Source organism: Mirounga angustirostris, unplaced genomic scaffold, assembly GCF_029215605.1.
Source record: "Mirounga angustirostris isolate CCGP_5_RB_7025 unplaced genomic scaffold, mMirAng1.0.hap1 SCAF_5, whole genome shotgun sequence".
Taxonomy (NCBI): Eukaryota; Metazoa; Chordata; class Mammalia; order Carnivora; family Phocidae; genus Mirounga; species Mirounga angustirostris.
The window spans coordinates 123,088,941-123,103,046 of NW_026991713.1; the positions used below are offsets into that span (position 1 = coordinate 123,088,941).

The 14,106-nt window shown below is 36.8% G+C and overlaps 1 protein-coding gene across 4 annotated transcripts in view; it reads right to left on the reverse strand.

The window, feature by feature from the left end:
* Window positions 1-850: 850 nt before the first annotated feature.
* MRC1 (mannose receptor C-type 1) overlaps window positions 851-14,106 on the reverse strand; it is a 117,736-nt gene continuing 104,480 nt past the window's right edge. For 3 of the 4 annotated variants that reach the window (XM_064591997.1, XM_064591999.1, XM_064592000.1), the window contains 4 exons: window positions 12,831-12,944; window positions 12,134-12,298; window positions 10,989-11,030; window positions 9,227-9,870 (listed from right to left, as the gene is read on the reverse strand). In XM_064591997.1, the coding sequence (XP_064448067.1) occupies window positions 9,620-9,870; window positions 10,989-11,030; window positions 12,134-12,298; window positions 12,831-12,944 (572 nt within the window). In that variant the 3' untranslated portion in view covers window positions 9,227-9,619. Of the gene's footprint in view, window positions 5,954-9,226; window positions 9,871-10,988; window positions 11,031-12,133; window positions 12,299-12,830; window positions 12,945-14,106 lie in introns of those variants that run through there. The other variant, XM_064591998.1, reaches the window with a different exon arrangement.

Consider the following 14,106-nt stretch of genomic DNA (forward strand, 5'->3'; position numbering starts at 1 on the left):
GAAAGGCTCAATCCCACAACCTTCCTTCTTCTCTTTTAGAAACTTCAAATCTCCTCCTCTGTCCCCACAGCTCAAGGGAGGGGGGGGTCCTTGGAATTCACCCCTAAGGTGGCACATGGCAGTCAGCAGAACACACTTCAGGCCCATCTGGAATTACTCAGTTGCAGGCCATTGTGTCTAGCATGATAGGAACTTAGTCTCCCTATTACCTTCATTGCCAAGAGCTGCTCCTGATTTCCAGAAAATTGAGGGAAAATAAGAGACAGAATCCTCTTTGAAATATTCACTGCAATTTTTATCAAAGAAGCTGATGAGGTTTTTTCCCATCTTCTCAAGAAAATAAAGGTAAATTACAGAGTTCTGATGGTCACAGCATTAGAAGGTTTCCATGCACTTCCTTTTATAACATGAGCAAACCCTGACCCACAGCAACTGACATTTTCATGAGCTGGGAGTCTCTCTAGGGATAATTTCTTTGCTTTCTCCCATAGCAAATAGAAAGGATCTAAGGTTCTGCCCAGGACCACATAATGTCTGGCTTTTCCCTTCCCTGAGTTAATATTCTAAGATTGGACAAGAGAGACAAATCATCAGCTCACACATATTCATTAAAGGGGATGTAGGCACAGGATAGCATTGGGAGAATGTCTTAGACCATTTGGGCTACTCCCAGAAACAACGAACGTTTATTTCTCACAGTTCTGGAGGCTGGGAAGTCTAAGATCAAGTTGCCAGCAGATTCAGTGTCGGGTGAGAACCTGCTTCCTGGTTCATAGACAGTAGTCTTCTTTCTGTGTCTTCATACAATGGAAGGGACAGGGAGCTCTCTGGGGTGTCTTTGATAAGGGCACTAATTCCATTCACAAGGGCTCTACCGTCATCACCTAACCACCTCCCGAAGACCCCACCTCCTAAGACCATCACATTGGGAATTAGGTCTCAAACATACGAATGGGGTTGGGGTAGTGAGATGCAAACATTCAGTAGAGAGCAGAGAGTATAGGGGAGTTCATGAAAAGTAGTGCAGAAAAGATTTTAGCATCGACAGTTCCTGGTTAACTAACAGAAAGAATGGAGAAACTGAAACTTTGGTTAACTCCCATGCTATTTGGCTATCCTGCTTTTACCTCACGGATTATGGGATTCTGTGAGATTTCTAACAGCTTTGAGGAAATGCTATCTTGATGGAAAATGATTCCGAAATAGAGTTCATCAAAATCATAGCCCGAGGCCATCAGAATCTTCCGGATTGCAGGCTGAAAGGCAGATTCCAGGACTCCAACCCCGCTCTACTTAATCAGAATCATAACCATGATCCCAGAGGAATCTGTATCTTGAATAAACTCACTATGTGGCTCTTATGCCCATAACAGTTTGAGAACCCCTGCCGAAGCCCCCAATCAGGAGCAAGCCCAAGGAGTCTTGAACTTTTCCTGTCCTTAAAAAACAAAAACAAAAACAAAAAGTTAACAGAAAAGAGAGCATGATTGCTCTGTGGAGTTCTCTCAAACACCAGGAGAACTATATGTACATGAGCTGTAATCAGACCCATAAGGAGAAAGCAGTGATAGGAATGGTTTTCACTCAACCCACAGAGCTAGTTGAATGAGATCAACGATCTTTGCCAAAATCTAATCGTGCAGAGCCGCCATGAATAACCTTAATATTTTAAAGCCCCCACAGCATAGCCAGGATCTCCAGCCAACTCAGGGAGCCTTTCCAATGTCAGTGCCATCTTTTGTTTAAAATTGCTGCCTAATAGGGGCCCTTCCAAATCAAAAACCTTATTTATAGAATGCTACGGAAATTCTAATACCAAAATATGTGTTGCACCAGTTTGGACAAAAGTTTCAGTGGAAGGAATCTCCTGAAACATTTTTATGACAACATCTATTTAGGCTTTACCAAAAACAATGTTTTAAGGAAAATTTCTTATTTGATATTTGGATACAATATGAATTCTCTAAGAAAAACCGGAAGTATGCAAGAACAAATTATAATATTACTATTTTTTATTATATCTTCTTTTTAGTAAAAAACAAAAAGTTATGTTAAGGGCAAATACATCGTGAAATTTACCAACTGCCCTCTGCTAATTTTGAGAAATATTACTGTATTCATGTTCTCAAGAATTTTGACTTACTAGGGAAAGCTGAAGAATAATTAACACCTTCAAACCTGCACTATTTAACCTTATTTCTTCATTATCCAGTTCATAGTGTCACCTAGGAAGTTTTTGCTGGTTTGCCCTGTTCCGTTCTGCTGGTCCACTCCCAGATTCTCCTTTTACGGGTCCGAGGTGAGGCCCAGGCAATTACAAAGTGCAACCAGGATTGAGATGCCTATTTATAGCCAATGCAATATGTTTACCCTAAGATATTACCAGAAAAGAAATTCTCACTAATAGAGGTGCCTTACATCCTTCATATTTCAAGGGTTTCTAAATTAAGATTTTTCAGCCTCCAATTTTGTTATGCCAACAAGCCAGTTGTTCTGTCAAATAAATAAAATCCTTAAAAAAAAAAAAAGAAGGTGCTTTGAATGCAGATGAAACAAGGGGAGGACCAAACAGAAGACTGCCTGCTGTCAGTGTTTGAGGGTGTGACCCCTAAATTCTAGTCCTTAACACATTCACCCCACTTTACTCCCTGTCTACAACTAGTGGGTTCTCATCTCTGGTTTTGCTCAAAATTTCGTCTGTCTGGCATCTGTTCCTACCTTCCCCTTCCCCACTGAGACACACTCTTCTCTCATCTTATTGGACTGTACTCAGGTCTCCTCTCCAGGGGCCCCTCTCTCAGAAACTACTCCTGACATTCAGAGTGGTTCTCTAGTGAAGCTTTCAAATGAAGCATAATTTGGGAGGCCCTCACTTGCAAGCGTCCCTTCAAAGCCGGTGGACAGGGTCCTAGCCGTGTTTTCACACAGTTGTGTTTTTAAAATAAGTTGTGCAGAAGTAAGATATTCTAACCCTAATTATTTCAGACTCTCTACTCCAACTACCCTTCCATTAAACTCCTTCTTGTGTTAGGTAGCGTGGGAGTGACTGTGAGCACTTTTGGGAATCGGGGTAAAGGGACATTGAGTTTGGAATACATTTGGTTGGTTTAATGGAATAATATATTTATGTGGTTGTCAGTATAGGAATGGGGTATCAGTCAGGATTCAGGCAAAGAAAGAGGACCAGTAGGAAATATTAACATGATAGATAGATGGATGATAGAGATAGATGAGAGATAGATGATAGATAGATAGTAGGCAAACATCTCTAGAGACATAAGGAATTGGCTTATGTAACTGTGGCAGACTGACTAAGCAAGTCTGAAGTCCACAAGGCAGGCCATCAGAAAGGGAAGATAAGGAACAAGCTGGAACTCCATGGGCCAAAAGTTTCCTAAAAGCAGGAGTTTGCCCCTAACCTCCACCCCAGGGAAAGCCTAGACCCAATTTGAGAGATCATTTAACTGATTAAGTCAGGCCCACACAGGATAATATCCCCAACTTAAAGTCACCTGATTAGGGACTTTATTTACTTCTGCAAAATCCCTTCACAGAGCATTTAGACTCCTGTTGGATTAACTGAGTCCTGCGGTTCAGCCTCAGGAAACTGTGACATCAATCAGCCACATCACAGCTTCTGGGAACGCACCTGCCATCCACCGTATCAGATCGTCCAGCCTTGATTGTGAACCAGTATGAGCATATCCTCAGGTACCAGGGCCAAAGTAAGTGGATTTAGAGAAGAAACAACTTTTAAAATATTTGAAACCAGATGCTAGTTTACAGAAATTCCTTCAATTATCACAGGGAGAAAAAAATTGAAGTAGAAATTCCAGTTGTCATCAAAGCCGAATTAAAATGGAAGGGTGAGGTAATGCAGCCTATACAATATAAAAACACTATGCAGTTTTCCTTTCTCTTTCTCTCTCTCTCTCTCTCTTTTTGTTTGCTGGGAATGTGGTACAGAGCTTTATCAAAGATGCTACTTTACCTGTAACATGGAAAAATATTTTTGGAACATCTCAAAAAAACAACTGAGAAATTCTTGTATAAGTGCAGGCAGAGTGCACATTTGGATGTGTAGAAAATATACTTTATTTTGTCATTTTAAAATTTATTTGTTAAAGTGGTGTCTGGGTGGCTCAGTCAGTTAAGTATCTGCCTTCAGCTCAGGCCCTGATCCCAGGGTCCTGGGATCAAGCCCCGCATCGGGCTCCCTGTTCATTGGGGAGCCTGCTTCTCCCTCTGCCTGCCCCTCACCCTGCTTGTGCTCTCTCATGCTCTCTTGTGCTCTCTCCCTCTCTCTCAAATAAATAAATAAAATTTAAAAAAAAATAAAATTTATTTGTTAAAGAATTAGAATAAAATGCAATTCAAATGAATGGAAATATGAAACAAAGCAAAAAATTAACCAATAGAAAATTGAAAATGAAAATTTTGAAAATTGCAAAATGAAACCAATAGAAATTATTCTGACATCAAGATGCAAATAGGAACAAGAAAATTTTCAGATCATTCCCAAAGTAATAATTTATTAACAGGAAGAGATTAATTTCAAAGTTGAAATAGTGAAGAGACTCTTGGGTTATATGGTAATTTAGTTAATGATGAGAATGAAGAGAACTGAATTATATGAACATATTAGAAAAAGATTTAGGTTTGACACAAAATACCAACCTCACCAAGCACTCATAATATGCCATTATAAAAATGTCAACAAACTGATTAGTGATTATCACCAGATTCACAGGTATTTACAATTACTTGTTATACACATATGCACACACTCAAAATAAATGCCCTGAAATTCAAGAGGTTTTCCCATATTTGACCTTAGTCCTAAAATTTATACTACATTATCAATAACAAGTTATAGAGTTAAAACTATTAACTATCAAAGAATTTTTCAAACATTTGTTCTATCATGCTGAAGACTGCATTATCTTTCTATTCTCTATATAAAAATATTGCAAAACCATTGCCATATAAAGGGGTGTGATGGTTAATTTTACGTGTCCACTTGGCTGGGCAATGGTGCCCAGATATTTGCTCAAGTATTATTCTGGATGTTTCTATGAAGGAGTTATTTTGGATGAGATTAACATTTAAATCAGTGGACTTTGAGCAAAGCACATTACCCTCCTTAGTGAGGATGGGTCTTGTCTAATCAGTTGAAGGCCCTAATAGAACAAAGATGGACCTTCTTCCTTGAGTGAATCTGCCAGCAAACTGCTTTTGGACTCAAACTGCAACTCTTCCCTGGGTCTTTAGCCTGCTCACCTATCCTGTACATTTTGGATTTACCAGGCATTTGCAATTGCATGAGGCTTTTCCTTAAAATATATCTTTCTCCATTTAGATAGATGATAGCTAAGTAGATAAAAATATAGATGAATGAAAGATAGATGATAGATAGATAGATGATAGATAGATAGATAGATAGATAATAGATAGATTCTATTGGTTCAGTTTCTCTGGAAAATTCTGACACGAGGGATAATCAAAAAGAAGTGTTCTGAAGTATATGATAGGCTGAACTGTGCACCGCCCCCCCCCCCCGCCCCTGCCAAATTCAAATGTTGGAGCCCTAACCCTTAGTACTTCAGAATGTGACTATTTGAAGATAGGATCTTTAAGGAGGGGATTAAGTTAAAAACAAAGTCTTTAAGGTATACCTAGTCCAATCTAACTGGCATCTTTGTAAGAGGAGGTAGGATACACACAGAGACACCAGGGACTCGTGCACACAGAGGGACAGCTATATGAAGGGGCAGCAAGTGGGCAGCCATCTGCAAGCCAGAGAGAGAGGCATCAGAGGACCACCCCCGCCCCCCACCGCCAGTACCGTGACCTTGGACTCCAGCCTCCAGAACCGTAAGCTGTAGGAAAGCTGAGAGAAAATAAACTTGCATTGTTTAAGCCACCAGTCTGTGATATTTTGTTATGGTAGATCCTAGAAAACAAATACAAAGTATATCAGGCAGTTAATTATTAAAAATAAAACATCATTGTCCTGAATTTAGGATATTTGTTGTAGCTGCCATCTTTAAAAAAATTGTAATTTCTCATTTCTTTTTTCATTTTGAATAAATTTTCACTTTTATACCTACTTCTTTGTATTATCTTTCTTCAAGAGGGCCCCCCAAAGTTAACTCCTCAGACCACAAAACTCAGCTCTTGCACTGCTGAAACCATGGCATCTGTCACTGCTCCATTAATATCTTAGACAACTTGTATTTCAAATTGTAATTATGTGAAGTGAGGGATATGCTACCTATTCTTACTGCGGTCATCATTTTGCAATATATACAAATATCAAATCATTATGTTGTACATCTTAAATTTACACAGTTATATGTCAATTACAGCTCAATAAAGTTGAAAAAAATTTTAAAGAGTTTATTTATTTACTTGAGAGAGAGAGTAAGAGAGAGTTAGCATGAGCAGGGGGAGGGATAGAGGGAGAAGCAGACTCCCTGCTGAGTGGGGAGCCTGATGCAGGGCTCAGTCCCAGGATCATGACCTGAGCCGAAGACAGACGCTTAACCAACTGAGCCACCCAGGCGTCCCAAGCTGAGAAAATATCTTAAGCCTATTTCTACCAGTGCATCTTCCACATTGTTATAAAATGATCTGTGTCTTGACCTCTACTAGGCTGTGCACATCTTGTGGACAGGCACTGCTCCTCACCCATATTTGAATCTCCAGGGGGTAGTAGCTCAATGTCTAGCACATGTGACAGATGATCCAGAAATAGCTGACGGTTGAATGGGCAAATACACAACCAGATGCACTAGCGAATACTGAAAATGAATTAAGAGTCTGCCAGTCTCTACAGATATTAATTTTAATTTTAGAGTTGAAGTTACAGACTATTCACATTGTCTGAGCTCAACTGGGGGAAGAAATATCCTTAAGACTCTTCCAGCTGCTGGATTCTGATGCAAACCTGAAGCAATTGAGGAGAGTACTTAAACATTTAATCCACCAGATAGAATTTCTGGTTAAGAAACGAAACAACTCAACTCCAACAACCAAAAGTGCATAAAACTGCTCTTGTCCACCCTAGACGCCTTTCCCTGACCCACAAAATACCCTTGATATTTTAGTATTGTATTTGGATACATGTGTAGATACAAATGACTTAACTATGACTCAAACTATGTTTGAGTGGATAACGTGAGTGTGAAATATTATGCTCAGCACTCTGCCAAATACGGACTGTTTCTTGAAAAAGTAAGACATTTAAGTCTGAGATACATGTTTGGAGTCCAAAATATTTTCTGTGAGGATGCGGCTCTGAGTTATAATGACTTTTGTACAGAATTTTTAAACATGCTCACTTATGTATTTCTCCTTATTTTATATTTCCAATTCTCTCTTGTATCTTGAGGGAAAAAGAAATATATATATATTAGGGAAAGGATATATATAGAGAGAATATATAGTATATATATATATTAGGAATATATATACTATATATAATATATATTATACATATATAGTATATATGTATAGTATATTTTAGTATATGTAGTATATACACATATATTATATAATATATGGTATAGTATATATAGCATATATATACTATATATATAGATAGCATCTATATAATATATATCTTTCTATGTATAGTATATATACTATATATACCATGCATACTATATGTATACTATATATAGTATTTATTATAGATACTATAATATAGATTATATATGATATATATACTATAATATGTAGTATAGTATATATATATCTATATATACTGTATATCTATAATAGATACTATATATATATACTATGCATATGTATATATATCCATAATATATATCTATATCTATATATACTATATACTCTGTATACAGTATCTATATAATCTATAATATATATAATCATCTATATATCTATATATAGTATATATCTAATATCTATAACAGATACTATATGCAGTATATATGTAATATATGCATAGTATATATTAGTATATATATGTATATATATAATATATATAGCATATGGTCTTAATACATATATCCTAATATATATATATTAGGAAAGTCATTTCTTTAATATAGTTCATCACAGACAGCAGTGATACTATAGCAATCATTCCCACTGGAATGTCTTCAAATGGAATATGTTTCGTTCTTACCAAGAAAATAAAAAGCAACTTGTTTTCTACTGTTTCAGGTACAAGAGGGAATTGTTGGTGCTCACTACCTTTTCCACAACTGCCTACCTCTCACTTCCTATTTCTTTCCACCTGTTACTCATCTGAGTTGGGGTATTAGAAACTCCATCATATTCCTACCCAATGATCAGCTTCTTCGTCTGTTTTGAATTACAGACTTACCTGAAAATCTGTGCTATTTTCTTCTCAGAAAAAAAAAAAAAGGCACAAATTGGTACAGCATTTTGCATGCAATTTTTGGACCTTCCTAGACCTCTTTAACACCATCTGAGTCCCGCTGGGGACCTCAGGTAAGGAACTTCTGCCCAGGAGCAATCCCTTGATAAAGGCAAGGATGAGCTGATAGTGTGGTACCTATGTGAGATACGGAACCTCCAAAGTATTGCACAAGGTACAGGAAGCTTTATCTAAGGCAACATTTTTAATGCAGAAATGAATTATTAATTACTAAAGTGAGAAAAAGATATTTAGAGACCTAATTCTCAGTAACAGAACCTTTGTTGAATTCTGACTTGAATCAATGTTACAGGGGAAGATCTGGGGAACTTATACAATCATCTAGTGTTTTAGCAACTTATCTTTTCCAAATAGATGGAGGGTTTAAAGAATTTCTCTACTAATCATATTGTTTATTTTCAGAGTAAAGTTAATACAAAGTAAATAGATAAATAAGTCACACTTAAAAGAAAATTGACATTTACCAAGATCACCAAAATTCACATATATTAAAAATAGACCTTGTCTTTGATGTTTATTTCACATTATCTAAATACATCCAGTTATGCAAATTTACATTTTTATTTCACATCTTTTGTTCCTGATATACATATAACAGGACAAAGAACACATATGCAAGATTCAGCCTGGAAAACCCTGCTCAGAGAAAACAAGATTCTCAGCTGCCTCATTCTTTCTGCATGTGTACAAATACAATTCTAAATAACTGAAGTAAAAATCAAGATTGGTAAGAGAAAACAGTGACTAAATTTTCATGCCACCTGAGGTTATTTGTACTTGATTTTTAAAACAGTCTTCTGATTACTGAATTACAATTCAATAGGTAACATTTCTTTGGGAGCTCCTTAAACTATTTCAGGAAGCTTAGGTCTTTGGGGTTCTTCTAACCTGCATGTGGTCGATGCTGGCTACACACCAGTGATGCTTAAATTTTAAGTTGGCATTCTTGTGCTGTGTGTTCACCTAAGCTATTTTTTTCAAGTGGTAGTCAGTATCCTTATCCCTCTTCTATGAAAATCCCTTGCTAGATAGAACATGAGCAATTATTTCTTCAATTAGGCAAAGAAAAAGGACAGGCCAGTTCACTACAGTACTAATTTTAAAGGAAACAATCACATTGCATTAAAGACCTTAACATTTTAGTTACAATGTTATGAGATTCAAATATATCTAAATCACATTAGGATACTAGATGCCTGCGTGTTCATTCTGTTCAATGTTGCCCACGAGATCTTTCATATCACTCATTCCTGGACTTGATCTGCTATTAAAATAGAGAGTGTTTTCAAAAGTGTTCTCTTGAGGTAAGTGCACACGTCTTTTCTTATAAAAGAAATACGCCGCGAGGCCAGCACCCACTATGATCAGGAGGACCACCATGACAACGACTCCTGCCAGGCTGGAAGAAGGTTTGGAAGGACCCATCTTCCTTGGGTCAGCTAGAAATAAATAAAATAATGAGGAGAAAGGTGGAGGGAGGCAAAAGGTAGAATGCTATGAAGAACAAGACAACTTTCTTTTTTGAAAAGCTAAAATGCATGAATGTCCTTTCATTTCAAATGTTTTTTGACATTTGTCAGACAGAAATGAAGGACATAAAAACAGGAGTCCATGTGACATAGAGGATTGTTTTAGATGTTAAGATTATTGTTCAGTTGCAGGAATATTCCATCTGTTAGTTTTAAATCAATGTTTTTTTGTTGTTGTTGTGTTTTTTAAAGATGTATTTATTTATTTGAGAGAGAGAGAGAGAATGAGAGTGTGAGCGTGAGAGCAGGGGGAGGGGCAGAGAGAATCTCAAGCAGACTCTGCACTGAGCACGGAGCCCTGCACAGGGCTCGATCCCAGGACCTATGAGATCACAATCAAAGCCAAAACCAGGAGTCGGATGCTCAACCAACTGAACCACCCAGGCACCCCAGTTAACATCAATATTTTAAAATACGCACCCCTGTTTCAAAATAATTTAATGCTGCTTACCAATCCATCATATGAAGATAAATAGTAATAATAATGATGATAAAAAAAAGCAAGGGAGAAAATTAGGGAAAAGAGAAAATAAGAGTAGTGGCAATCTGAACTCATGAATATAATCAGTTAACAAATAGCACCCAGGAGGTTAGTAAGGAGGTTGCAGGCAAACCATAAATCTGAGGGGTTTTTAGCTGCCAACAAAATTGGCAAAATAAGATCAGTTACCATCAGTTACCTGATTCGAGTTGTCTATAAAAATAAAATTTAAAACATTGCTTAAAAAAAAAGAAGAAAAAACCCCGCAAGGATTCCAGAGAAATCTCTCCTGTTGTTTCCACAAGGCACCTCTGTAATGCAGCAATGTCTTTGATAATACCTATGGTAAAAACAGCAACCTGACTCCAAGGCCTGCTCTCTTAGAGCATTATTCAAGGGAGGTTGATGACATAATGACAAAGGCTAAGGCAGCTCAAGCAATTCTACTGAGAATACAGGGGGTATAGGAAAGGATTATTATGGTTTTTAAAACAAGCAAATTGTATTGATATATTACTAAGAACTTAAAATTTCATAATGGTCTTACCTTTTGTGGTAATTAATGTATGAGTAGGTTCAGCATCAACAACTGTTTGTGAAATAAAAAAAAAATAAATATTTATAAAAGCCCATAATAATTGCATGCAGATAGTGACTATTATTTGGTTCGCAGATACATGGAATCCTCCATATTTGGTTCATGGTGATATGATATATAGATGATAGATGATAGATAAGTAGAATCTAGAAGACCTATGTATGTGTGTATGTATGTAACTATCGATCCATCCATCCATCCACCCATCCTGTATCAGCATCCTATAGCTGTAGGGAGAGTTTGAATACAAAGACAATTCTGAAAATACAGTCCACTGAGTTGCATTTGACCCACTGATACTGACCCTCAAAATCTAACCCATCTATCCAAAAATAACGTATTCTAGGCTGTTTTGAAATTGGCCCACGGAAGCCTAAGGTACCACAGGGCGTTTGAATGAAAAGTAAAACAAGACTCCCACACTGAACCAAAGTGTCTCAAAGAGAGTTTTAAAAGACTGAAGAACTACACGATTCCAAAATAATAAAATCTACTGAGATAGAGTGTTAATTTATCTAATTCCTATATTTAAATCTATTATTTAATTAATATTTTATCTCTTGGGAAGCATATTATGTGAAGTAGATTGGCATAAAATATTATTAAAGTCTAGAGAGTATTACATGGTGGGCATGGAACACCATTAATTCCTCCAATCCTTGTCTTTACATGATCTGCTACTTAATCTCAGAAGGAGATTTAATTGGTCTTACATGATTTATTCCATAGTAAATTCTGATTCCTCTCCAGAATCTTAATACCTTCTGGTTTGGTGGAGATGACAAACTTTACCCCCTTTTCCTTTTATGCTGTAAGGCTTTATAAGCTGACTCTTCAAACCACCTGCAACTCCACAGTCCATATGCCTGGGTATCCCATCATAAATGTATTGATATACCTAAATCATTATGGCAGCTACACAGAGTTTGCTCCCACAGAGCTGCAGACAACAACTAATCACTAGGGATTCTTCACTTACTCAGGGAGAGAGCTTGCATGAGACCTGTAACCACATTATAATCCCACGTGTGACCCCTTAATATTTGAAAGAAACAATGGCCTGTGAACATAGGTACTGCAAGGAAAATTCTTACTTTTTGGTCTTTTACAAATATATCCTTTGTAGGAAGAACAGTGAATATTATTCCAAAATCCAGAAGATGCGGATAAAGCTACACAATCATTTCGTTCACCAGAGGGATCTCCTGTGTTCCAGTTGACAAAGGAGACTGGATTGTTGTTTACCCACAGCCACTTTCCTGATGATCAAATGAAGTCAGTAAAAACAGAAGTTAAGAATTACCCATCTTCAAATAAAATCAACCTACTCATGCAGAATTTCTAAGCATATTATTTTATACTATAATCAATAGTTGTTTACAACCAGACTTTTAGTATGCAAGATTACAATGACCAATTATTACAGGGAAAAAAACTGAAAAGAATATGTTTCTTCTATAGCTTTAGTTGAAAATTGATTCCTAATTAGTACAAATACATATGCTTATCCTTCCCTAATTTTTTTTTCTGGCAAAAGATAGAAATTATTTTTTAAAGCTTCTTAAACTAACTTAGCTACACAACACTCCTTTAATCAATAGCCTTCAAGAGAGCATAATATGTGAGTCATTTAAAATTTCAGTTCTTATTTTAAATGAAAATATAAGTTTGAATTTTCAAACTCTTCACAAATTAATCATTATTTAAGGCAAGACTTTCTGGAACAGAAAACTTGTTTTGCACAGAGCATTTTGAAATATTTGTGATTAAATCATTGTTCTGCAAATTTACCTTCAACATTTCTGAACAATCCTATCCAAAAATTGGTTTTGCTTTGAAGTGGTTCTACTCGATAGGACAGAAAACTTGATTCAGCAGCACTTTCAATGGAAACCAAAGAGGAGCCTGCAAAGTATGAAGAAACAATGTGATGGAACTACATTTAAGTAACTAAAAATATTTTTATAATGATAGTATTGATAGCAAGAGCAATAAAAACGTCTCCACTTAAGGTGAAGAATTTCAAAGAGTAGACATTTGACTTCTCAAAATTTCAGTTTCCCTTCTGAAAATATGATTGGGGGGAGCACCTGGGTGGCTCAGTCGGCTAAGCAGCCAACTCTTGATTTTGGCTCAAGTCATGATCTCAGGGTCATGAGGTCGGGCCCTGCATGGGCTCTGCTCTAGGCGTGGAGCCTGCTTAAGATTCTCTCTCTCCCTCTCCCTTTGCCCCTCCCCTGCTCATGCTCTCTTAAAAAAAAAAGATTTTTTTTTAAGCATAATTTTTGTATAAGCACTGGATGAGCTGTGGCAAGACATGCAGACCAGTAGGACAATGTGTCTTTTTTTTTTTTTTAACTCTGCTTTAATGTTTCACAGACACTTGAAGCTCAACATGTACAAAACAAACTCATAAAATTTTTGCCTAGAAATCTTATTTCTCCTTAGCTGTTTACATATCAGCAAGCAGCTGATATGGCCTATGAATATAGGTACTGCAAGGAAAATTCTTACTTTTTGATCCTTTACAAATATATCCTTTCCACTCACTCAAGTGTGAACATGAGAGTCATTCTTGACTTCCACCCTTTCTAGTGCCTATGCCCAAATTCTGTTGTGATTTTACTGTTTCAATAGTTGTCACATCTGTCTGCTTCTCCCTGTTTCTACTACCTCTACCTTAAGAATGGCCACTAGCATCTCATACTCAAATTATTGGACCAGCTCTTGTGGTAGACAGAATCTAAGATGGTTCACTTTGATCCCTGCCTCCTGATATATAAGCATTAATGTAATATCCTCCTCTTGAGTGTGGGTTTGGGTATAGCGATGTGTGTGTGTGTGTGTGTGTGTGTGAATTTTTTAAATTTGAGTACAGTTGACACACAATGTTACATTAGTTTCAGGTGTACAAATTAGTGACTTGACAAGTTTATATATTATGCTATATTCACCACAAGTATAGTTACCATCTGTCCCATTACATCACTATTATAATATCACTGCATTCCTTTTGCTCTTTCATTCCCTTTACTTACTGATTCCATAACTCGAGGCCTGTATCTCT